Below are 25,632 nucleotides of genomic sequence, written 5' to 3'. Positions count from 1 at the left end.
ATTCTTAACTACTAGACCACCAGGGAAGTCCCAGGGATAATATTAAGGGATGGCAAAGGTGAGGGGGAAGGGCGAGGAGATTCTGGCTCCAGGTAAGCCACATTTGGCCCCTGAAAAGCAACCAAAGCCATTTATCATGGGTCATCCCTACCCCTCAAAATAGTTCCCTCCAGGCAAGCAGACACCCGAAGCTCCTCATCACACAAAGCCCTTAATCCAGGATTAAAGATCAAAAGTCAAAAATACTAACCTCTGAGTTAACAAGTTGGTCTGATCATAGACCAAGTAAAAGTGTACATACTGATCTAAAGGGATTACAATGCAAGGTGCCTGAAGGCAGAACCCACAGCCTGAGAGGAGATACAAAGGCTGGCAGTGAAAAGGCTGAAGGTGAAAATTCCAGTTTTTCATTTATTCTTTACACAACCATATTCTATTATGTATCCCTCGTTCTTCCAGCCTAGGAGGATACAGGGAAAACAAGGTAGAGTCCTGCTCTCATAGCTGGACTTTCTATGCCCAGGCAGGCCCTGCACAAAAGGTGTTATTATGGCCTTTGAGAACCAGACACAGACCTAAGTACCTTACATACCTTGTCTCATTCAATCCTCACATCAACCCCCTAACTCCCATTTTACAGTTAAAGAAACTGACGTTTCTTTTTCTATCCAAGGTAACATTCTCCCGCAGGGTAGTAAACTGGAGTCTGGCATGTTTATCAATCAGCTGCATGGAGCTGGAATTTGCACTTGAGCATCTAGGCATAGAGAGAGAGAGAGACTGTTATATTCTAGAGTAGGGATATTGGGAGTCCTGAAAAAGTTGTAAGAATTCTGAACAGAATTCTCTCTCCGTATAGTTTTCTCTGGTAGGTGAAAAAAAGAAAAAAGACTGTCATTGCCAGACTCTAAGATGATGGGCAAAAAGACAGTCTCTCAGCTCCAAAATGGCCACCGCGTTTTCCTTCGTAGGAGCAACCGCATAGTGACAGAAGGGCCATTCGCAGGTGGGTGCTCTCAGGGACTGGGCCAGGTGCCAGAATGGCCAACTGGATCTTCCCTCTCCTGAGCTATTGGCGCCGCAGCATTTAAGGGCTCCTTAAGCCAGGCTGGACAAAAGGAGAGGAAAGAGACAGAGGAGGAAGTTAGGTAACCAAGGGAGGTGGGTCTAAACTGAAAGAGCAAGAAAAGCTTTGCCCGTTGGAACTGAATGTCACTGTTCGGTCCGAGGGCGCCTCGCTTTTGCGTTGTTCCCCGCCCCCCAAGGGCTCCTGGCAACCAGTTCTCGGCGCAAAAGCCATATACGTCACATGTTGCGAGGCAGACTGGGAGAGCCTCCTGGGCCTTCACCAGCAACATCTTTAGGGGGCGTTGGCGAAAAGTGAAGACATCATGGAGATAGGAAGGAAGTGAGGAGGAGAGGGGAAGAAAGAAGAAAATGTATCTTCTCGTAAGGTTGTACAGATGAAAAACATCTTAAAGTTACCTAGCCTAACCTGCCATTCTAAGTTGGCTGGACGTCCCGGAATGGGATGCCAGCTCTCTCCCTCAGTGTGATGGAGAGAAGATTCTCCTTTGTATTGAACTGAACTGTAGCTCTGACTTGAACCAGTTTTACTCCAAGAGGAGCCTCAGAACAGCTTAACGCCTCTTCCATAGGACAACTCAAAATCAGCACAAATTCATTCCCATTTATGGGGTGGGGGGCGGGGTTGGGAGCAAGCCTAAATGCTTGACTCACCTGATTCATAACAAGCTGAATGCTTTTCTTTTTGAAAAATTAAAATATAGGTGGTGAAATTCAGAAAAATAACAAAGAAGACACAAACATGGAAGAAATATTGATAGATAAAACGTAAAATTTTGGCTACAAGGACTTACTTGCTGGATACCTGCATCAGCTTGACTCAGATCAGTGTTCTTATTTCTTCTGTAGACCCATAAAACATTGGGCTAAATGGATAGAAATTAGACATTTACAGTCTATCAGTTATTAAGTCTCCTAGGAACTTGCAAACCAGTTTAAGCACATGTGTAGAGAAGGAAATGGCAACCCACTCCAGTATTCTTGCCTGGAGAATCCCAGGGATGAAGGAGCCTGGTTGGCTGCCGTCTGTGGGGTCGCACAGAGTCGGACACGACTGAAGCGACTTAGCAGCAGCAGCAGCATACTGTGAAAATAAGACCACAAAAGCGGAAAATATCAATTTCCTCCTGATATTTGTACCACTAGGAGGAGCTCCAGAAGAAAAAAATCTCTGCAAGTGAGAGCAAATAAGGGCACTTACAGAGTGTTTACTGTGTACCATTCACAGTTCCCGTGGGTTCCTTCCTGTAATTCTGTTCACAGTCCTAATGGGACAGATGTCATTCTCCTCCACTTGCAGAGGAGAAAGCTGAGCTATCGTATATTCACATGTACAGAGTATACAGCTTTGTGCAGGGCAATTTATTAAAACTGCAACTGCACATGCTCTTTGAGCTAACAACTGCACCTGTATAGAAGGCAGTGAACAACCAGTGCAGCTGCACACGACCCCATGGTTAGGAGGGAACACTGTTTGGGCTTTAATGCTCTGTGTCACCATCTTTTTTTCTTTTTTTTTTTGGCTGCTCTGGGTTTTAGCTGTAGCATGCAAGATCTAGTTCCCTGACAGGGACCAAACCAGGCCCCCTGCATTGGGAGCATAGAGTCTTATCCACTGGGCCACCAGGAAATTGCCCTCTATGTCGCTATCTTGAAATTCTTAACACTTCTCTTTCAATTTGTGTTTTGTAAGAGAAGTCCAATGGGGTAATAGACTGTGTGCTGAGGGTTTGGTGCCTAGATTCAAGCTTGATCTCCCCAGGAGATTCTTCTTAATTCTTCTTAATTCTTAATTCTTCTTAATTCTTCTTAATCTCCCCAGGACTGGTTTTCAGATGTCTTCAGCTCCCCCCAGGAACCACTGCCACCCTCAGTGCCCCCCAGCAGGAGCCTGGGCACAGGGGAGAAGTGGAGTCAGGCATACACATGTGTTGTGCCCAGTAGAGGGACAGGACCCTAGGCACGTGGGAAGGCCTGCATTTACCCACCTAAGTTCCCAGATGCCTGAAGAAATGCAACATTAAATAGTAAAAACGAAAACAAAGCCACTGTGACATATCAAGAGTGAAACCATAGAGAAAGCTAGAATCTTCTTGGAAATTCCCTGGCTTTCCACTGGCATGGACTCCAGGCTTCCACTGCGGGAGGTCTGGGTTCAACCCTAATCAGGATACAAAGATCCCACAAGCCTCATGGTACAGGCCAAAAAAGAACCAAACTTTTTTCTTTGTCCTGCTGAAACTTTTACAATCAGAGCCTAATATAAGGATTGACACACATCATTTCTGCTAAATATTTATTAATTTAAGTTAATGGAATATATTTATATGCAACCTAGTAGCTGGTAGCTCAGATGATAAAGAATCTGCCTGAAATACAGGAGACATAGGCTCGATCCCTGGGTTGGGAAGATGCCCTGGAGAAGGGCATGACAATCCACTGCAGTATTCTTGCCTGAAGAATTTCATGGACAGACCATGGGGTCGCCAAGAGTCAGACACTGAACAACCAAATAAACAAATAAGAATCCATTTTCAAAAGTTCAAGAGGGTTATATTACATATTAATGTGGGATTATGCATTATTAAGTAAACATAAGAAGCAGAACAGTGCATGATCTATATTTTACACATTCTCTAGAAAAACTTACATAGTACTGCTCTTAGGGAACATCTAGGTAAGCTCCCATTTATTGAGTGCTTACTATCTCACATATGGATAGTGTGTTGTTTAACATATACATTAACATATTTATAGCATGTCACTTTGCATACATGACTCTGTACACAGACTGTTATCAGACCTGGTGAGAGGAGTGGCTCAAATGGAAACTACTGAGGAGAGCAAGAAACAACTGAAGAATATTTGTAAGAGCACATAACATGTGCCACACAGAATTAAAGCAACAATTAACTGCTGACCGTCACAACCAGCCTGACCAACAGCACAGGGTTGTTAGACACGACCACACCGTGCTCCATGCTCAGCAAACAAAGAGGCTCCTATAGTGATTTCTGTAAATGGCAACACCACCGGCTTTGTTTCCCCATTCTCTCCCCTTGTCCAGAGACCATGTCATCCAAGGGACTGCTCACCCCAGCTCCAGAAATCCACCCCCTTTACAAAGATGTGAGGCAGTCGAGGGCATGGAGGTAAGGGAAGTGAGCTCTTCAGAGGTAGAGTGACTTCAAATCCTAGCTCTCGGCAACTTCCTTAGCCATCCAATGGTTGGGACTCTGAGCATCCAATGCAAGGAAAATGGATTCTTATTTGTTTATCTGGTTGTTCAGTGTCCGACTCTTTGTGACCCCATGGTCTGTTCCATGCAGGTTCCATCCCAGATCTCACTTTCCTTGTGACACGGAGGAAACTGGAGAGTGATGCGCCGGCTGGAGGATGCATCCTGGTTGCTGGTCTGTCCTCAATGCCTGTGTTGATTGACAGTCACGGACTTTGCAGATCTTATAATACTTTCTTCACACCTGCCTCTCCAAGCACAGGTGGCAATCAACTCGTGACACTCAACTTGTGACTTTCCAAACTGTATTAATATTCTTTGGGAGGGAGACGCTAACTAAATCCAAGCAACACATCAGAACATAAGGAAGGGCATTTAGATTTGCAGTGAGAGAGAGGGAGGTCAGATATCAAGAGGAATGAATGGCCTGGTGATGACAGTAGATGGTAGAAATAGGAAACTAAGTCTAAATGTTTCTTCTTCACTTTTTAAAAAAATCCAACACAGATCCCTCTCCCTTGGCTAGCGCCTGGAGGTGAGGGATTGAAGAGACCTTGCAGATCACTTGGACAAGCTTCAGCCTGAGGTCCAGTGAGTGATTCATCCCAACAGGTCAGATCCTAGAAGCCCCCGGGAAGGCTGGCCGCCAGGAGGGAGTGGGGGAGGAAGGCCCGGTACCAGGCAGCCTCTGCTCCAGCTCTGAGGGGGTGGGGAAGGCAAGCCCTGGTCATCCCCTGGCTCTGTAGCCCTTTTGTGTAAGTCCTGGCAGGGATGACATGGGGCTGCGCCTGGGAGCACAGCTGTGGTTCTGCTGGGGAGGAGACAGGGCCAGGGCAGCTCTGCCCTCCCCGATCCTCCCCTAGGACTTTTTCAGGGGTGGGGACATGCACCCCAAGGGCCTCTCCTTGGCCTGACCCTGCTGCAGGGGCTCTCTGTCCCCACTGACAGTGGAGATGGCCAGTTTATTGAGCTCCTCTCTGCCCAGCTGTCTCCCCTCCCTCCTCTTCCTCCTCCTCCAGTTGACTTCCAGCTCTGCAGGTAAGATTTCTCTTTATTCCTGCCCTGGGGAGACTCTGAGAACAGAAAGGCTAGTTTTCTGGGCTTACTTCCTTCAATACATCCTCAAGTTGCCGTGCAAGTGATCTTTCCAAAACATAGATATGCTGACATGGTTCCCCTCAGACACCTTCAGTGCCTCCCTACAGCCTTCAGAAGGGACCCCAACTCCATCACGTGACCTTAACTCAGGGCTTTCCCTGAACTTGGTTCTTACCTATCTTTCCAGCTTTGATTTCTCACCTATCAAACAGGGAATATCATAACAACCTTTTGGAGTTGCTGTCAGGGTTCAATAAAATGAAACCTTTAACATGCTTAGTCACACTTGTCCCATGGTAAACCTCAATAAATGTTTGTTGAAGTGTCTTGTCATGTTTGAGAGTTCTGTTCCGAGAGTTCTGTTCTGCACGATCAGACACTAATAAGTTTTTACAGAGGAGCCCTGCTCTCAGAAGACACATTCCCAACCTCAAGGAGCCACCTAACAGAGGGGACCTATGCATGCCTTCAAGAAATCTTTGCAGGTCTAATGGAGAAAGCAGCCTCATCTCCCAGTTGCTTCCAGTCTGACGAGGAGATACGTCCCACAGATGAAAACAGACTGGGAGCATGTATGGCAGGGTCCAGGAGCTATAGAGAGGGCTGAAGATACAGAGGAAATGAAGAAGAAAACAGAGCCAAGTCTAGGGTGATCTCAGAGAAGAATCTGGGACCAGGGTATGAACAAGAACAGAGAGCTGAGAAGTGACAGAGAGGTGGTAGCAGTGAAGTGACCAAAGCAAAACCGCTAAGGGGAAAATAACAATCAATCTGGCCAAGTCTGAACAGGAAGGCCCGTGGGACCATAAAACTGAGCAATGTTTGGCCGCATTCCTAGGGGCTGGGATGGCCACTGGCTAGAATGATCTATGCAGGGAACTCGCTGTATCTCTCCAAACAGAGACCTTTAAGAAAAACTGAGCTTTTCCCTGGCTCTAGAATTCCTTAAAAATTAAGCTCCTTCTTTCCCTGTTTGAAGCAGCCCTTCCTTCCCATGAAGGACTTGTTTGTCCAGGTTCCCTGTGACACTCAGTTTCTTTTCTTTGGTGTCTTGGACAGGACAGTTCAGAGTAATAGGACCAGGGCACCCCATCCGGGCGCTGGTAGGGGATGAAGTGGAATTGCCCTGTCGCATATCTCCAGGAAAGAACGCTACAGGCATGGAGGTGGGATGGTATCGGCCCCCCTTCTCCAGGGTGGTTCATCTCTACCGAAATGGCAAGGACCAAGACGAAGAGCAGGCACCTGAATACCGGGGCCGCACACAGCTGCTAAAAGAGACCATTGGGGAAGGGAAGGTGACCCTCAGGATCCGGAATGTGAGGTTCTCAGATGAAGGAGGTTTTACCTGCTTCTTCCGAGATCACTCTTACCAAGAGGAGGCAGCGATGGAATTGAAAGTGGAAGGTGAGTAGTGTGTGTATCAGTCGGTATCATCTGTTCGATGGCCAAGACTTTCCTCTGAGCCTCTGACCATTCTCTCAGTTGAGATGAGATCCTTCAACCCAAACAGCTCGCTCCTGGGAATTAACTTCATAGAGATACACACATCAACACATGGGAATTCATATGCCCGCAATGTCTACTACATCATTACTCTACATGAGAAAGAAGCCAGAATCAGAGTCCATACCCAAGTGTAGGGAGTGACTGAGTAAACACTGTTATCCATATAGTAAATATCATGGAGCCATGTAAAAAATTGCTTTAGGGCCCTACCAGACATCCTGGAGGCATTTCACAAGGTATTGTTGGATAATAAAAGACAGCTACAGAATATAGGGAACAGGACAAAACCTTATGTTTTATATCAGAGAAACACAAAAAGACATCGGTAAGAAAATTAATATGGTTCACTTTGGGGGAAAGAAGGGAGGATAGGGTGTGATCCAACAAAAAGAAAAACAACTGTAATTTTATCCATATCATCATACTTATCATTTATATAAAAATGTATATATAATGTGTACATTTGTGGGTATGCCTAGGGAAATTCTTTATCTTAAATAGAAAAAAATGATAAATGCAAGCAGCAAAATCCAGAATAATCCATTTGTGTGTTATTTTGTGCTACTCAAGGGGAATATGAATTATCTAAAAGTTAATCAAAGTATCCAAGTGGACTTTTTCCCTTCTTGTTTTGCTTTGTATTGTCTTTTTATTTATTTGTTATGAATAAGAGCCCTATTCCTAAGGCTAGGAATAGGTCCTATTGCAAATCCTATTACAATGAATTCCTCAGTTGATGTGTTTGTAGTGTTTTATTAGATGAGGTTGAATATATTCCTGATAAACGTAACTACAAGTGAGTTAAACAAGTAGAACAAATGTCTGACTATATTCATAGAAAGAGATGTTACCTATAGATTTTACCTCCATTGCTTCCTTTCTCCAGAATTTCATTGCAGTATGTTTTGTGTGATGGATGACTTTGAAACTTTGTTGTTTTATCTATCTCTGAGGAGTTAAGATGTGTACAAGGAGGGGGAGATTTGAAAGTTAATTGCTATTTAATCGAGGATCAAAAATATTTTGAGGCCAGAGCCTCAGGTCATTTTCCTTCCCTCCTCCCCACCTGCAGCACAAACATCAGACAATCGATCACTTTTGGGTCTCAAGGGCCACTGTCGCAGTGCTGGGACCAGAAGATGGCATTGTATGTGGGATAACAAAGCACTGTTTCTACAGAGGGATTTCAGGCATGTGAAAATAGCTTTGTGTGGCACAGAATGTTCTTCATACAGCTGTTCTTACTGGGGGATTTTTACCTGCAAGGGAGTCTAACTGGAGAGCCAACCTCTCCAGTTGGCTGATTTTCCTCATTCCTGTTCAGTAACTTCCTCCTTGCTCAAAAACTGCCTCCCCCAATACATTTCCCATCCCCACTCCCTCAGAAAAAAAAAAACCTCCCTGGGGAGAAAGTTTTCCTTTGGGTGGATTTCCATAATCCAACCCACTTCCTCCTGTCTTATAATCTGCATGCCTAAGAGTCTTCAAAAAAAAAAAAAAAAGAGTATTTTATAAGGGACCACTCACTTAGCCTGTGGCTCCAGGAAGCCAAGACAAATTTAGGACCAAAATGCAGTAAGCATGTGATTGCCAAATTTCAGGTGTAATTGGTGGTTTAGTCACTAAGTCATGCCCAACACTTGCGATCCCGTGGACTGTAGCCCATCAGGCTCCTCTGTCCATGGGATTCTCAGGTGTAATTACCTTCCCTTTTTCTCTGCTGCTGCTGCTGCTAAGTCTCTTCAGTTGTGTCCGACTCTGTGCGACCCAATAGACGGCAGCCCACCAGGCTCCCCCATCCCTGGGATTCTCCAGGCAAGAATACTGGAGTGGGTTGCCATTTCCTTCTCCAATGCATGAAAGTGAAAAGTGAAAGTGAAGTCGCTCAGTCATGTCCAACTCTTAGTGACCCCATAGACTGCAGCCTACCAGGCTCCTCCATCCATGGGATTTTCCAGGCAAGAGTACTGGAGAGTTTCTAATCTCACTTTCCAACTTTACATTTTTCTTGTCAATTTTATGATTTTGTTACTAGTTGTCTCTAAACCTTTCCTTAAACTCTTCATTATGAAACTGTAAAATAGTCCCAGGAGTAGAGAGATTCTTATGAGCCTCCCAGTTCCCATCACCTGACTGCAGCAGTTATGAACCAGGGACAGACAACCTGTTTCACTCAACCACACTCATTAACTTCCTCCCCAGTTGAGTTATTCAGGCAAATCCTAGACAGCATTATCATGTCATTTGCTAAATCTTCAAGAATGTATGTCTCAAACAGAAAAACTCATCAAACAAAACAAAATCATAACCAAAATATTAGTTACATCTTTAAACTTTAACAAAAATTCTTATTAATACCCAGTCTGTGTTCACATTTTTCTGATTATTTTATAAATACATTTTTGCAGTTTGTTTGCTTGAATCCAATCCAAACAAGATCCACAGGCAGGTATTCGCCCTGTAGACCTCTCCATTATTTCATTCCCATGTTGTTCAACAGGGTGTTCCATACGCTTTATTTCCTGTGAACTCATCGATTAGAATATGCACCATCAGATTCAGATTCATTTGATCTGTTTTGTCAGGCATAGTTCATAGGTGATGCTATATACTTCACTTATCACTTTATATCAGAAGTCTCACAATGTTTGCTTTTCTCTCATTTTGTGATTCTAACCCTTTGTTAAAATATAAAAGGTGTACAAAGAAAGGAACTAAAGTATGTAGTTGCTAAATCATGTTGCTCCAGGTTACTTCTGATAAGAACTTTGAAAGCAGAGTTGACTGTTTTCTCCTGGGGGACACAGTAACAGACAAGAACCTGAAACTACAGCTTGAAGGGTGGTATTTTTACCTACGAAACCAGTTTGAGGGTTTTTGCTGTGACTTAATGCCTACCCTGATGTCAGTATCTTTATTTAGCCCCCTAAGTGAGTAAGTGAAAGTCGCTCAGTCATGTGGGACTCTTTGCGACCCAATGGACTATACAGTCCATGGAGTTCTCCAGGCCAGAATACTGGAGTGGGTAGTGTTTCCCTTCTCCAGGGGATCTTCTCAACCCAGGATCGATCCCAGGTCGCACGTACTGCAGGCAGATTCTCTACCAACTGAGCCACAAGGGAAGCCCTTAGCCCCCTAAAGCAGAGAACAAAATGAAAAGCGTAGTCCCTGCATGCTGAGACTACACCAGGAAAGCTTTGAGGCACTGAAGGGCAGACTCTAAAATGGGCACTAGATGGCACCAGAAAGGCAAAGATCACCCCTCTCTCTTTACCATTTCCAGTTCACATCTACCAAATCCATGGATTCCACTTTCTCAAAATCTCCAGAACAGAGGTTCTGAACTTTTCTTTGCGTCACGCACCCTTTTATCAGACTGGTAAAGTCGATGGACCCCTTCTCAGGATATTTGAAACGAATACATACCTGTACTAAAATAGTTATCAAAATCCTGTTGCTCCAGGTTACTTTTAAATAAGATATGGGGTGGCCCTGATCAGAGTGTCATTTCAAAACGGTGAACATAAATGATATTTTGAGATTTCTGCACCAACTGTGATATGAAAATAGTTGTGTGTTTTAAGGATGAGAAAGTCTCAGGTTCTGTTCATGTTGTTTCAGAGTGTTACCTATAAACATAATTGAAAGAAACACTACATTTCAGTTTAAAAGTTACTAAAAAGACTTTTTCTCCTGTTTAAGTTCACCTCGATTTCCTACACTGTCCTAGTTCAGGCTCAGGTTTTTTACTTTCACTCTTATCATAGCCTCTTAATTGACTCCCCACCCCTCCCCACGTCCTGCAGTCAGTGTGTCAGATCTTGTTACTCCTCATCAAGAAATCCTTCAGAGTACCCCCGTGACCTTGAGGGTCAGATCTAAGTCCCTTGTGTGGTTCTCAAAACTCTCCAAGACTTGCCCAATATATAGACTCCTGTCATTCTAAACTACCGGCCCTGCCTGGAAACAACCACTTTTCCTTTAAGCCTAAGCTCAGATGTCAGTTCTGAGTCATCTTTGGGCGCTGTGCTGGCTGTTGAGGATGAGCACTGGGCCTCCCTGGTTCTGCCTTTCAGATCCCTTCTACTGGATCAACCCCAGCGTGCTGGTGCTCATCGCGGTCCTGCCAGTGCTCCTCCTACAGATCACCGTGGGCCTCGTCTTCCTGTGCCTGCAGCGCAGACTCCGAGGTACAGGCTGGAGGGCGGCTGGCGGGGGACCGTCCCTGAAGTGCCTGGCCTCTTGGAGCTTGGTCAGCTGATACCTATTCTTGAGGGACTTCTGGGTTCAGAACTCCATAATGACAAGTTTTATATCTTGCTGAATGTAATTATCATTTGGGCAACAGGACCTTTAGCTTTCATAAGAGGTAGGGCTGACATGCAATAACCCCATTTTACAGAGGAGGCAACTGAGGCCTGGAGCGGTTCAGAGATTTACTCAAGCTGGTACAGCTTGTAAGTGGCAGAGCTCAAACTGAAACCCCTATTTTCTGGCCCCTGTACCATACACAGCAGCTTATCCTTCTGGGAGAGTGTGAGCTTCAGAATTTGGCAGGTCTGTGTTATTAGGTTTAAACAAAGATACTATAAGTAAAACTCCCTACCACATAATAGGTGTTTCTCCTTCTCCATCCAACATCGAGGTCTGGGGTCCAGCTGTCTGAAGCTGCCTCTTGTGCCCAAGAGCATTCATGTCAAGACTTCTCCCCTCCACCAAGTGTTCCCAAAGCCAAAGCCTATAGGGCCTCCTTCCCCTTCCCATTCCTAACAGGCTAAAGCAGCAAGGACGGTTTGGAGTATATGAAGGGGTGATATTGGTGGGGTCTTCTCTCCCCATGACCTCATCCCAGATATTCAGTAACCTCTTCACCCACATGGCTGAGGAGAAAGGACCTGACTAGTGGCACCCCACTCCAGTACTCTTGCCTGGAAAATCCCATGGACGGAGGAGCCTGGTAGGCTACAGTCTGTGGGGTTGAGAAGATTTGGACATGACTGAGCGACTTCACTTTCACTTTTCACTTTCATGCATTGGAGAAGGAAACGGCAACCCACTCTAGTGTTCTTGCCTGGAGAATCCCAGGGTTGGGGGAGCCTGGTGGGCTGCCATCTATGGGGTCGAACAGAGTCGGACACTACTGAAGCGACTTAGCAGCAGCAGTGGAATTGGGAGGCCTGGGTTTGGGTCCAGCTCAATGACCAGAACCCTCCTCCAAGTCTCAGTTGCCTTGTCTGTGTCAGGCAGAGATAACACCCTCCCTCCCAGAAGGTAGGGGACAGTGTTATGTAAAGTGCCTAATACAGAGCCAGTCACAAAGCAGCTGCTCAACTAAATGTTTAGTTCCTTCTTTCCTCCTTCAGATGGGAAGTAGCTTTAGATTAACAAATTGACAACCCAGCAGGGTGGAGTGCCTGTGTGACCCCAGAGCCAACAGGAAAAGGAGCAGACAGCAGTGGGGGAGATAATGGTTGGTTCAGGGTGTTGGTGGACATTGCTGTCTACCGAGGTTCTCCACTTTCTTTAAACCAGGCAGTAGCCAAAGAATGAGCCTGAAGCCCAGGATTCAAATCTGGTTCTCACTCTAAGGATGCTCCCAGGCTGCTGAGAAAAGAGCCTGCACAAAGGCCCAGGGCAGTGGGTGGGGAGGGGCTCCATCTACTGCCTGAGGTAGAATTAACAATGTCGCCTTTTTCTATTTTAGGAAAACTCTGGGCAGAGATAGGTGAGTTCCAGGCACCTTCCCTCCCCAGACCTTCCTCATAACTGAAATGGTCATTTTCTCTGACCATCTCTGCCTCTGTCCCAACACCTTGTGCTCCCTTGGAGCAAGAACTTCTCTATTTAAAACTCCTAAAACCAGTCGTACAAAGTTTCATTCCTCTTCCCTGCCTTCATGGAGAGCAGAAGTAAAATCCTACAGCTCCCCTTCCTCCATCATTGTGCACGACTTACAACTACAAACAATTGCAAGTGATTAAATAACAAAGGCTCAGAGGAGAAAGGATCATTGCCAGTGCACTACTAAGTTCATTTGCATTTTTTCTTCTTTCAGAGAATCTCCACCGGACTTTTGGTAAGTTCTGGCAGCCCCCCAGGTCAGCTTGGTGTTTCACTCGACTCCTGTCACCTGGGGACATAAGGACTCCCGGCTCCCCGTTGGTCTTCTCCCTCTCTTGTTCTTTCTTTGAATGTCATCGTCTGCATCTAGGGTTGGTTAGATAATAGCATTATTAATTAGAGCTTCCAGGTGGCTCAGTGATAAAGAATCTGCCTGCAATGCAGGAGATGTGGGTTCGATCCTTAGGTCGGAAAGATCGCTAGAGGAGGAAATAACAACTCATTTCAGTATTCTTGCTTGGAAAACCCCACTGTAGACCTGGCGGACTACAGTCCACGGGTCGGAAAGAGTTGGACATGACTGAGCACACAAGCACACACTTTTATGTGTGGTACTATAACACAGCTTCCCAATGTTAACTCATTCTAGGAATTACAAATACTTTATGTACATGATTTTATTTTTTCAGGAATTACAAAGGAGAGGTAAACAGTGCCTCTGCACATCAATTTGATGTCTAGTTGGGGAAGTGATACATACACATAAATTAACTGGTGAATGAAAGTACATATACATCATTGACCAATCATGAGGAAAAATGAGTTTTCATGAGTACAGAATAAGTAACTGACTCCTCGGGGAAGACTTAGTGGGGGAAGTGAAGACACCCCCCCTAGAATGTTGGCCTGAACTTCCCTGGCAGTCCACCGTGGAAGACTCTGCACTTCCACTGTAGCGGGTACGGGTTTGATCCCTGGTGGGGGAGCTAAGATCCTGCATGCCACACAGCAAAAAAAAAAAAAAAAGGTTGGCCCAAGGATACGGTTTCTGTCCTTTTTGTTCACTGCAGATCATCTAGTGCCTAAGGACAGTGCCTACAACAGGAGGGCACCCGAATCCTTGTTCAGTGGATGTTGCAGAAATTTTAATATGGTCCCTGCCCTGAGCAGCCTTCCCAAACAGCGTTTGCTTCTGAAGGCTTGGAGGTGTCCCTGGCTCCACCCTGGCATTTAATCAGTGTGCAGAAAAAAACACACACAGTCTCCAACTCAAAGGGGAGGACCAACATCTTTGTTTTACAGGATTCAAGTAACAAAGGTCTTAACTCTGTACTCTTCAACAGTCTGGTGAAGCTTCATGAACCCCTCCCTTCCCAGAATGTTTTGAAATGTACACATAAAATACAACACATATGATTACAAAGAAAATCATTATTTTGAAAGTTATCAAAATGTAAACAAATTTGTGATTAAAGCAACCAATATTTCTTTAAATAACAAAACTATAGATTAAATAATAAAATGTAGTGGCAAGTCTAACAATCTGGTATTTCAAAATATTGATAAACAGTATTTTGAGACTTCAGAAACAACTCTGATGGGAATGCTGTTTCCATTGGTGATAAAGTCAGAAGTACCACTGATAACTGATTTGTTATGGTCCTTTTTCAGGAAGAAAAAGCTAAATTCAGTTCGAAGTTAGTGAAAATAAAAATGTAGTGCTTTTCTCATGCAAATTCATGAACTCCCTGGATTCTATCCAAACTGTTTTGGCACGCAGGTTAAGAACCCCCAATCCCAAAGAAACGCAATAATAAATGGAGTGGGTGGGTGGGACACAAGAGGGGAACACATGTTCATCCTGTTTGTTTTGTGGCAAATAATTCAGATCCCCACTTCCTGATGGTGCCCTGCTGGAAGATAACCCTATTTGTCATCGTGCCGGTTCTCGGACCCCTGGTGGCCTTGATCATCTGCTATAACTGGCTACACCGCAGACTAGCAGGTGCAGTGTTGGGGCAGCAGACAGGACCACTGAGCTGGAGGGATCAAGCCAGCCCTGAATAGGAAACTTAAAGAGGGTGGATGGGAGCAGGGTTCAAGATTCAGAGCCGGAATGTCCTTCCTGCTCTGTCCCCATAGCCAACCCCAGACTCCTCAGAAAGAAGAAATTTCTCAGAAAATAGAAATAATCCAAGAAGCGAACCACTTATTGAGACTTGAGGGGTCTCTTAGTGGAAGGGGGGAGGGGCGTGACTACAAAGTCCACAGGGAGGATGTGGGAGGAGCCAGTCATCTTCCGCTCATCACCTATTTCTCTTTGTTTTCAGGGCAATTTCTTGAAGAGCTAAGTAAGTTTTCTTCACTTTCTTAAAAGCTGAAAGCAAAAGACAGAGAGCAGCAGCAGCAAGGGGAAGAGGGGGCTACTGAGGGATCAAAATCCAAGAGGAAAGGAAGGGGCTGGCAAGCCTGGGTGGAGGGATGTCTCCTCCTGGGGAATGGGCGCTGAAGGCACTCTAATCTGCTGCCTGATCTGTCCCAGCTAGGAGCCCCACTATCAGGAATCCCACTCCAACTGCCTCCTTTCCCATTCGTTCATCCATTCCCTACAGCAGCTGCCCTGGGCCTCACCTCTGATGCTGGGTGGCTCCTCAGGGTCTTTCTTCTCTCTGGTTTAACAGTTTCATGACAGGAACTGTTGACGGCTTTTTCAAGTTATTTTCTCCTCCTTCTAGGAAACCCCTTCTGAAGGATACAGCATCTTGGCTGGGATGGAGAAGAGCCTGGCTGGTCCAAGGATCAGTCATTGGGGATGTCACATCCATTGAGTTGCACATTCACTGGCCTCCCTCCTCGCTGCGGGGACATTGCAATCTGCATTTCCAGGAATGCTCTGAATTCCAAACAGGATCCACTTCTCTTCTGTCTTTACCTTGTCTGTCCCTTTCCCCAGCTCCTTCCCTCCTCTCCCCCTTTTTGCTGCCCACATCATTCTGCTCCTTGGTCTGTCTTCCACCTGAAGTCCTCTCCGGCTACAGCCAGGCAGGTGTTCTTCTTTCTGTCAGAGGACACCTGTGCTGCAGAGTAACACAGACAAGTGGGTCTCTGCCATGAAATGAAGACCAGGAACCTCCTCGTTGCAAATTACAACACATCAGCTTTGCAAATGGTGGTCATTTCTTCCAAAATCTCAGCCCTGGTAGGCAGAGCTGAGGGGTGTGAAGGGTTGAAGAGAAGGTGCAGGAAAAGTCCACAATATGCAAGAGAGAGCCAAGTGATCTGCAGAGCGAGGACCTGGGGAGAAACCCATGGAGTGCTGGCCAGAGCTCCATCTTGCCTGAGCGGCTCAACGAGGAGCCAGGGGAGCAAGGGATGAGAACGGAGCAACATGCCTGCTTTTAAACACCTCCCTTCTACTTCCACACCCCATCCAGATGGGCCCCTCAGACTTTCCCTTCTCTCATCCTTTCCCTCTCATCTTCATACCTAATGGAGATCCACTGTCTTTTTGAACAATTACTACTTGATGGTCTAAAGAAACAAGCTAGGTGCTAATTAATAACAATACAAGTTTCCAAGTGCCACTTCTTGTCCCCTTTCCTTTCTGTATGTCCTCCTCTATCCCATCACCTCTCTTCCTTTATCCCAGTCTCCTTACCCTGTAGGTCATTCCTCTGGAAAACCAAACAGAGAAAGACCTCAGGCGGACAGGCCATTCATTTCCCTTCTAAGACCTTCATTGCCTTTGCTTTCTTTCTTCTGCGTGCCTTTTCCTCTCCCTTCCTCCCCTTTCCTGAGGGTCTGGATCCAGGAGAAAGATCCATTTCCTTCCCTGCCACAGCAGAGGCATTGGGAAAGAAGCCAAGCCACTGACCCAGGATGGCCCAGCACTTGTGGGGACTGCCCAGGAATAGCCCCTTGCTTCTGTAGCCCCCCCAGTGACCCAAAAGGTCCTCTTTCTCCCCAAAGCAGACGTCGCATATAGGGCAACAGTAGACCCTCTGCTTCCAGTGAGTCTGCTGGTGCCGGATCAGCCCGGAGAATAAAGTGAAGGACTTGCCACAGTGGAAGCAGCGGTTGGACTGCTCTGTGAAGTGGACCTTCTGATGACTGGAGAGACGGGTTTTCCTGCTAAAAGTTAAGGGACAATGAGGGCAAGAGAAGACCTTGAGTCTTGAAGGCTTCTCTGGGTGAGAGTTGGACTTGGTGTTCAGGCGAGTAGCTCGCATGTTGGCTGCCAGGGTCCTGGTCACAGGCTCTGGGGCTGGGGTCCTGGTCACAGGCTCTGGGGCTGGGGTCCTGGTCACAGGCTCTGGGGCCTGAGCTCTCACAGTGATTACCATGTTCTTGGTGGCAGGTACCTGGTTCCTGTCTATTGACGGCTGGGGCTGAGTCTTGGGACCCTTGGTTTTAAGTGTGGGTCCTTGGGTCGCAGCCACTGCTGCATGGTTCCCTGTTGCCAGGCCCTGTAATCCAGCTCTGGTATCCGGAGTCCTCACAATATGCTTCTGGTTTCCAGCCCCCAGCTTCTGGCCTTGGTGCGTCTTCTGGTGGCGTTTGAGCTCAGACTGGTCCCTGAAGCACTTCCCACAGAAGGGGCACGCATGGGGCCGGTAGCCCAGATGGACACGGCGGTGACGGCTCAGTCCAGAAGCATCGCAGTAGGTCTTGCCACAGAGCGAGCAGCGGAAGGGCCTTTCCCTGGGTTGCTTGCGCCGGCCGGAGCTGAGGTCCTTGGGGTTCTGGAAGGACTTCCCACACTGGGCGCTGTTGTGAACAAGCTGATGGTTGTAGAGGCTGGAGCGCTTGCTGAAGCACTTGCCACAGGTGTGACAGGTAAAGGCTGGCCGAGCCCAGGATTCTGGCAATGTTGGCGTCTTTTCCGGGGACCCAGCTGGAGGAGAGGTTGGGCCCAAGCCTCTGTGAGCAAGGGAGGCCTTCTTTTCATCAACAGTCCCCTCATCTCCCAAACTCTGACTCTGTTCTTGGCTTTCCTCCTTCTTGCCTCCTGGAGGAAATGAGGAAGAATGATGGGATTCATCATGACAGCCCTGACACAGCTGTCTGTTCAGTCCACACTGCTTCCTCTCCCACCCGACATTCACCCTCACTCTTACACCTCAGAGACCAGAGATAAGAATAAACTTTTGGGTTGTCAAATTGAAAGCAAATAAAAATTTAACTGGCATCTTCCAACAATATCTGAGAGCAAAATTTTAACCACATTTCTTCAAATCCATTTCTTTTCATTTTCTTTTTTCAATTACCAAAGTATAGTTTATTTACAATGCATGTGTTAATTCCTCTCATTTGCAATATTGATCATACTCCCAGACACCCCAGATACCCACAGGTGACCTCATAATATATCATAAGGATTGGGACACTTGGATGACCAGAACGTGCTATTAAGAATCAAGCTAAGGTGAGAAGCATAAACCAGAACTGTCTCGGCAAACCAGGACTGGGGTCAACTCAGACTTAAATTTCTCTCAAGTCCTTATTCTACTCTCAGGAACAAGTCATCCTTAGTCCAACTCAGCATCAGGCTTATCTCCCATCCCTTTCTTTTTCTCTTGGGAAGGACTTTTTAATCAAGAGGCTATCGCTGCCATAAGCAACTGACATGGAATCTCTCAGTCCCTGGAAACTGAAGATATTCACTTGTCCTGAGTGGCTCAGATACTCATCTTCTTAAAGCCAGGGGACTTGAGCAGATGATGTCCAGGCAGGAAGGATGCAAGCTAGGACCAGGTATACAGACCCCTGTTCCTCTTAGGCATTTCCATCCTCCTGAGGCATCCTGGGCCCTTTTCACCCTCCTCTCTCCTTTGCAATTCTCACCTGAATGAAAGCCTTCTCCATTCGGGGAACAGAGATCCGCTTCCCACTGTTTCTCTTCTTGCTCAAGCTTGGCGATCAGATCTAGATTAGACAGAAAGATTCCATCTGGGGAATGGGAAGGAGAGGAAAAGCTGAGGTCCCAGGCTCTGCCCCTTCACACGTCAGGGGCTCCCTTCTTGCATATCTGTGGTTTAAGAGCCATAATCTGGGACACTTAAGTGCTGGAAGGAGACACACAAAAGGCCAGATTCCAACAAAGTGCCGGGTACATATGACTCAGGATATACTGGCTGGCTGAATAGGCAGATTTGCATTCTTTGAAAACACTGTTATCATGTTACAAGTGTTATCTTTGCCTTCATGCAAGCTTTCATTCCTTCTTTCACCCTGAGCCTAGTAACCCAGATCTTTCCCACCTGGAACATAAAGAACCAAAACCAAGGATCAGTGAAGATAATTGTGAGCTGATCTACCTATCCAGGGAAACCAGATGTTCCAAAGGCCTGGGACAGAAAGCTTGTGAGGAACCCCAGCCTCTTACCCACAGACATCAAGTTTCTGACAGTCTCTGATATAACATCCTGGTAGAGGACCCTCTGACTGACATCTAGACATTTCCACTCTTCCTGGGTGAAGTTTACTGCCACATCCTCAAAGGTGACTGGCTTCTGGAAGAACAGGAAAGATTCGGGGAGTTTGTATACAGACAGACAGACATCCAGTCTAAAGGTTTAGAACACTAAGAGAAAAGGAAAACCACGGAAGGAGAGAAGAAATAGGAATAGGAAAAGACAAGTACAAAGTCAGCAACTTTAATGTACAGACAGGAAAGGAAGGGTGGAGAGGAAGGGAGAACAATGCAGGGGGAGAAGGCAGGGGTATGTACGAATGAAAGTAGGGAGGATGAAAGGCTGCCACTCTGATGAATTTCAGCAAGTAGTCCTTGAAGGATTCCAGGTTGGTATGGGAGCTGAAAAAAGGACTCGGAGCCCCTTCTCCTGGATGCTTTACAGCTTGGAACCTTCTGAGATTCCATTTGGTCTGCAGACAGGATAATGGATGAAGGAGCTCCTGGAGTCCAGGACCCGGGCCCTCCCTCCCTTCCTCTCGCTTGGTCTCCTCACCTTCACCCACTCCTTCCACCAGCACTCTCCCTTCCAGGCTTTCGGCAGACCCTCCTCGTCCACCTGAGGGAGCAGCTTCTGTACAGGTTCCACTGGCTTTGGCTGGTCAGACACCTTCTCTTCCATGCTGTCTCTTTTAAGCTTTATCCATGCCTGGTCTGGCCCCCAAGGGTGACTAGGCTCCATCCTGGGGCTATCTACCTTCCAGCAACTGAGGAGATGGAGAGACCTGGCAAAGGCCTTTGCAAAGGGTTTGAATTGGCCTCCTGTGTCAAAGATATCTGCTCCAGGGGACTATCTTCCTTTTTTGTTCTGCTGTCCAAACTCTCCTCTTTCACAGCTGAGAACACCTTTGATTCCCTTCAAGCCTCAGCCACAGAGTTCAGGGACCTGGTCCCCCTTGCCTCAGCAGTCACTATTCAGTAATGCCAGGTTGCAGCCCTGCAGGCGTCGTCTGCCTTCTGCTTCACCCTGCTTCTAGCTGCTGCCCACCTCCAGGAACCTGAGGTCAGAGAGAAACAAAACTTATCAGTAAGAGGGGGGTGAGGAACAACAGCTTCCTAATTTGGTCAGGAAACACCAAGAGTTATTGAACCTCTTATTTGTACCTAAAACCTCTCAGTATTGCCTCATGAGGTAATGATTAATAACCTCATTTTAAGTAATCTAAAGTACAGAGATGCTAGGTAATTGCTCAGGGATGCTCCCAGTCCACAGCAGTTAGTGTTCAAAGCCTGGGCTCTATCACCGAGGACAAGATTCCCGCTGTCCCAAAGCCCCCTCTAGGGTGGCAGTATGGTATTCTGGAAAGAAAGCATATGCCTGAGGTAACCAGCCCTGGTTCTGTCACAAACAGCCTTGTGCAAGTGTCTGCATTCTGATGTGGTTTTACTGGAAAATAAGATTAAAGGAGATTCTCTAAGATCCCATCTAGGATGATTCTGTGAATTTTTAATACATACAGATCCTTGTAAAGAATAATAAAGAAGGGACTTTCCCTGTTGGCCCAGTGGTTAAAAGTCCAGGCTTGATCCCTTATGGGGATCCTGCATGCCCCACAGCAGAGTTAGTTTAACGACCGTTAAAATAAAAAAGTGGGTAACAGCCCAACAACCAACACTTACACAGGGCTGGCTCCCAGGGAGCCAGCGCTGGAGCTGCGGTCCAACCGGGGACGTTCCTGCTCTGCCCAAACATGGTGGAACTCCCACCTCCTCCTGCGGACTGCCACTCACCCCGCTAGGCCTCCCTCCAGATGGAATGAATGGAATGAAAAGAATGAAGACTTAAAAACCTGTTGACGTTCTTCCTTTCACTTTTTTGAAAGGTGGTAGAATTGAAAATGCCAGAAAGGAAAGGGGCGTTCAACAATGAAGTTAATAGGATTGCTAAAAAGAAAGCTGACAGGAAAGGTGCATTTCCTAGGAGGTGAAGTTGGTCCCTCCCTCCCTTCGCTTCAAGCCCATCCATAATCAAGCGGTGAGATGGTGCAGGTCTGGATTATTCTCCTACTAGCCCGTGGAACACAGTAAAAGTAACACTTCAAAAGTCTCTATAATCGTATCCTCAAAGTTCTGGTTCTCTTGTTTTCCCTCAGGAAAGACCCACCGTTGTAAGTCTTTCTCAAAAGCATTTGCTGGGGGTGGTGGCCAGGGGCGCTCGGTCCAGATTCTAGGCTGGTTGTCTGGTTTGGGGAGAAAGCATAACTATGGAGTCTGAATTTCTGGCCGCTGCCGCCTGCCCCTGGCACGTTGACCTCGATAGTACTTTCTACATCCACTCGCCCCAGAGCTCAAACCGGTTGGCCGGCTAGTGCAAGGCGGCTGGGTTAACACGACTCTAGGCGCAGACCTGTTTATCAGTTCAGGGCCCGTCCCCGCCCTTCCAAGAACGTAAACCCCTCGAGGGAATGTGTCGCCATTTTCCAGTGCTCTGAGTCCACCCGATCTCTAACCCCAAACCCGTCCAGTGTTTCCTGTAGCTATTCTGAGAACCACTGAAATCCCCAACACCCGCTCCAGGCTTCGGGGGTCCGCCCTTGCCGCCCCGCTCGCCGCTGCTTCAGCCACTGGAGTTTTCTGCCCTCCGGCCAAGCAGAACGACCCTCGGGCCTTCGCCCTTCTCATCCGGCCTTTGGGTCTCTGCTCGGTCCTAGCTCTGCCCGGTCAGATCGCGGGCCCATGGCGCTCACCTCCGGCCACTTCGCGCCCGGCCTCGGACCCCAGCCTCGGAGGCTCCCGCGGGCAGGGACGGAGAGTTTCGCTCAAGATTGCGTGGCCCGCTACCCAGTACCCACTGAACCGGTCCCGCTGACGGGAACTGCACTGCCCGATTCCCGTCTGCCCCGAAACCTCGTTGCTGGGACCCTGACTTTTTCAACACGTGCTAGCAGCCCGTGCTCTTGGCCGAATCCCCAGGGAGTGAGTGGTCGCCGCACCGGACCACACCCTGACCAGTCCAGGTTTCCCCAGGGGCCCTCAGGGCTTGGAAACTCCTCCAGGACTAGGGGCGCGATGCTCCCCTCGCCTGCCGAGGTCAGGGGCGGAAGATCGCAGGACAAACCTTTCACTAGCCTCCACCACCGCGAGCTCAACTCCCCGCTGCCCTTACTCACCCGCCGCTGCCGAGGACCGGGGCTCCAGGACGTAGGACTTCCGGTGGGCCAGCGGCTAGCCGCGCCAACCCAGCGCAAATGTACCGGGAGCCCGCGACCCCGCCCCGGCCCTGCCAGGACCCCGTCCCGACCCCACTCTCCTCGCCGGTTTCCGCAGACCCACCGCGTACCCTGCCTGGCTTTGCTTGTGGGACCGCCAAAGTCAAGAGTTCAAAACAATCTAGGAAGCTTAAAAGAAAAAGGATCCGCCCATCCCACTAGCCCATCCCTCCTACCAATTGTAGCTGCTGGTCCCACCCAGGGCTAGGATTTCATTTCCAGTCTTAACTCACTCTTGGGAGAAAAGGGATTGAATTATTTCTGAAGAAAACACACAGTTGGGCTACCCAAGTGGCTCAGTGGTAAAGAATATGTTCGTAGCTCGGTCATGTCCAACTCTTTGTGATCCCTTGGACTCTAGCCCACCAGGCTCCTCTGTCCATGGAATTCTCCAGGCAAGAATACTGGAGTGGGTTACCGTTCCTTTCTCCAGGGGATCTTCCTGACCAAACAGTCAAACCCACCTCTCCTTAACTGGCAGGCGGGTTCTTCACCACTGTAGCTGAGATGGTAAAGAATCTGCCTGCAACGCAGAAGACCTGAGTTTGATCCCTGGGTTGCGAAGATCCCCTAGACAAGGAAATGGCAACCGACTCCAGTATTCTTACCTAGAAAATCTCATGGATGGAGGAGCCTGGCTACAGTCCATGGGGTCACTAAAGAGTCTAACAGGACTTAGCAACCAAACAAAAACAAAAACACACAATCACCAACCACCATCACCTAGAGCCCAAAGGGGGAAAATGAGACCTTCATGGGCCCCCAGAAGGAGACCTGGAGGCACATAGCACCTTAGAAAAGCAAAGACAAAGGGGGAGAACACACACGGTGACTTAGATGATAACAGCATGCATGTGGCGCAGAGAGGACCATGCCCAGGGAAAGTTCTACTTAACCTTGGCTGCTTATCTGGTTTCTCAGCAATGTCTTTTTTTTTTTTTTAATCTGCTCAACAGAAATTACATTTTTTCTTTCAACTTAATTAGCACTTACCATAAACCATTTTGTATCATGATCATGTTTGACGTGTCAACATTGGCATGGGGTTTTACAATTTACCAAAAAAAACCTTGAAAACATAGCCTCCATTAAATCCTCATAAACATCTTGTGAGAGGTTGGAATTGTTACTCTGTCTTTATAGGTAAACAGGCTCAGAGATGTTGAGCCTTGCCAAAGCCCACATCTGGCTTCACGGGACAGGAAACCAGACCCTGCTTTGAAGTCTGCACACTAGAGTCTTGACTCCTTGGTTAGTACAGGATGGTTAGCAAATGTGGGGTGGGGAAGGGGGCTTGCTTATTTTATTTTTTTTAATATTTATTTATGGTTTTTCTTGACTTCCTACTTCTGCATTCCAGTCCCCTACAATGAAAAGGATATCTTTTTTCGGTGTTAGTTCTAGAAGGTCTTATAGGTCTTCATGGAACTGTTCAGCTTCTTCACTGTTACTGGTCGGGGCATAGACTTGGATTACTGTGAATCCAAGTTTGCCTTGGAATTATGGTTTGCCTTGGAAAAGAACAAGCTAATAGAGTTCTGCCACAAGAACGCACTGGTCATAGCAAACACCCTCTTCCAACAACACAAGAGAAGATTCTACACGTGGACATCGCCAGATGGTCAACACCGAAATCAGATTGATTATATTCTTTGCAGCCAAAGATAGAGAAGCTCTACATAGTCAGCAAAAACAAGACCGGGAGCTGACTGTGGCTCAGATCATGAACTCCTTATTGCCAAATTCAGACTGATGTTGAAGAAAGTGGAGAAAACCACTAGACCATTCAGGTATGACGTAAATCAAATCCCTTATGATTATACAGTGGAAGTGAGAAATAGATTTAAGGGACTAGATCTGTTAGAGTCCCTGATGAACTATGGGCAGAGGTTCATGACATTGTACAGGAGACAGGAATCAAGACCATCCCCAAGAAAAAGAAATGCAAAAAAAGCAAAAGGGCTGTCTGAGGAGGCCTTACAAATAGCTGTGAAAAGAAGAGAAGCAAAGAGCAAAGGAGAAAAGGAAAGATATACCCATTTGAATGCAGAGTTCCAAAGAATAGCAAGGAGAGATAAGAAAGCCTTCTTCAGCAATCAATGCAAAGAAATAAAGGAAAATAACAGAATGGGATAGACTAGAGATCTCTTCAAGAAAATTAGAGATACCAAGGGAACATTTCATGCAAAGATGGGCTCAATAAAGGACAGCAATGGTATGGACCAGAAGATATTAAGAAGAGGTGGCAAGAATACAAAGAAGAAATGTACAAAAAAGATCTTCATGACCCAGATAATTACGATGGTGTGGTCACTCACCTAGAGCCAGATATCCTGGAATGTGAAGTCAAATGGGCCTTAGGAAGCATCACTATGAACAAAGCTAGTGGAGGTGATGGAATTTCAATTGAGCTATTTCAAATCCTGAAAGATGATGGAGTGAAAGTGCTGCACTTAATATGCCAGCAAATGTGGAAAACTCAGCAGTGGCCACAGGACTGGAAAAGGTCAGTTTTCATTCCAATCCTAAAGAAAGGCAGTGCCAAAGAATGCGCAAACTACCACACAATTGCACTCATCTCACTTGCTAGTAAAGTAATGCTTAAAATTCTTCAAGCCAGGCTTCAGTAATATGTGAACCGTGAACTTCCTGATGTTCAAGCTGGTTTTAGAAAAGGCAGAGGAACCAGAGATCAAATTGCCAACATCTGCTGGATCATGGAAAAAGCAAGAGAATTCCAGAAAAACATCTATTTCTGCTTTATTGACTATGCCAAAGCCTTTGACTGTGTGGATCACAATAAACTGTGGAAAATTCTGAAAGAGATGGGAATACCAGGCCACCTGACCTGCGTCTTGAGAAACCTGTATGCAGGTCAGGAAGCAACAGTTAGAACTGGACATGGTACAACAGACTGGTTCCAAATAGGAAAAGGAGTACATCAAGGCTGTATATTGTCACCCTGCTTATTTAACTTCTACGCAGAGAACATCATGAGAAACGCTGGGCTGGAGGAAGGACAAGCTGGAATCAAGATTGCCAGGAGAAATATCAATAACCTCAGATATGCAGTGACACCACTCTTATGGCAGAAAGTGAAGAACTAAAGAGCCTCTTGAGGAAAGTGAAAGAGGAGAGTGAAAAGTTGGCTTAAAACTCAACATTCAGAAAACAAAGAT

The 25,632-nt window shown here is 46.8% G+C and overlaps 2 protein-coding genes across 11 annotated transcripts; one reads left to right on the top strand and one right to left on the bottom strand.

Moving 5' to 3' along the window:
- Positions 1-2,613: 2,613 nt before the first annotated feature.
- Positions 2,614-17,971, top strand: MOG (myelin oligodendrocyte glycoprotein). 7 transcript variants are annotated; one of them, XM_061398619.1, is made up of 8 exons: positions 2,614-5,362; positions 6,482-6,829; positions 11,008-11,121; positions 12,636-12,656; positions 12,987-13,007; positions 14,661-14,777; positions 15,103-15,123; positions 15,508-17,971. In XM_061398619.1, exons 1-8 carry the CDS (start codon positions 5,278-5,280, stop codon positions 15,519-15,521), a joined length of 741 nt encoding a protein of 246 aa, XP_061254603.1. In that variant the 5' UTR covers positions 2,614-5,277; the 3' UTR covers positions 15,522-17,971. The 7 variants fall into 7 exon arrangements, with proteins under 7 accessions (XP_061254603.1, XP_061254605.1, XP_061254602.1 ...); XM_061398621.1 differs by lacking the exon at positions 6,482-6,829; XM_061398618.1 differs by having other exon boundaries at positions 15,103-17,971.
- On the bottom strand, positions 13,435-22,597 carry ZFP57 (ZFP57 zinc finger protein). 4 transcript variants are annotated; one of them, XM_061398589.1, is made up of 5 exons: positions 22,525-22,597; positions 19,741-20,242; positions 19,158-19,284; positions 18,617-18,721; positions 13,435-17,780 (listed from the first exon to the last, which is right to left on the bottom strand). In XM_061398589.1, exons 2-5 carry the CDS (start codon positions 19,924-19,926, stop codon positions 16,489-16,491), a joined length of 1,710 nt encoding a protein of 569 aa, XP_061254573.1. In that variant the 5' UTR covers positions 19,927-20,242; positions 22,525-22,597; the 3' UTR covers positions 13,435-16,488. The 4 variants fall into 4 exon arrangements, with proteins under 4 accessions (XP_061254573.1, XP_061254572.1, XP_061254575.1 ...); XM_061398588.1 differs by lacking the exon at positions 22,525-22,597 and adding an exon at positions 22,355-22,442; XM_061398591.1 differs by lacking the exon at positions 22,525-22,597 and adding an exon at positions 22,355-22,442 and having other exon boundaries at positions 18,617-18,697.
- Positions 22,598-25,632: the final 3,035 nt, after the last annotated feature.

This window comes from Bos javanicus, chromosome 23 (genome assembly GCF_032452875.1).
Source record: "Bos javanicus breed banteng chromosome 23, ARS-OSU_banteng_1.0, whole genome shotgun sequence".
In the NCBI taxonomy this organism is placed as follows: Eukaryota; Metazoa; Chordata; class Mammalia; order Artiodactyla; family Bovidae; genus Bos; species Bos javanicus.
The sequence above is the reverse complement of the archived record's forward strand: the minus strand, read 5'-3'. Positions and strand labels throughout refer to the sequence as shown.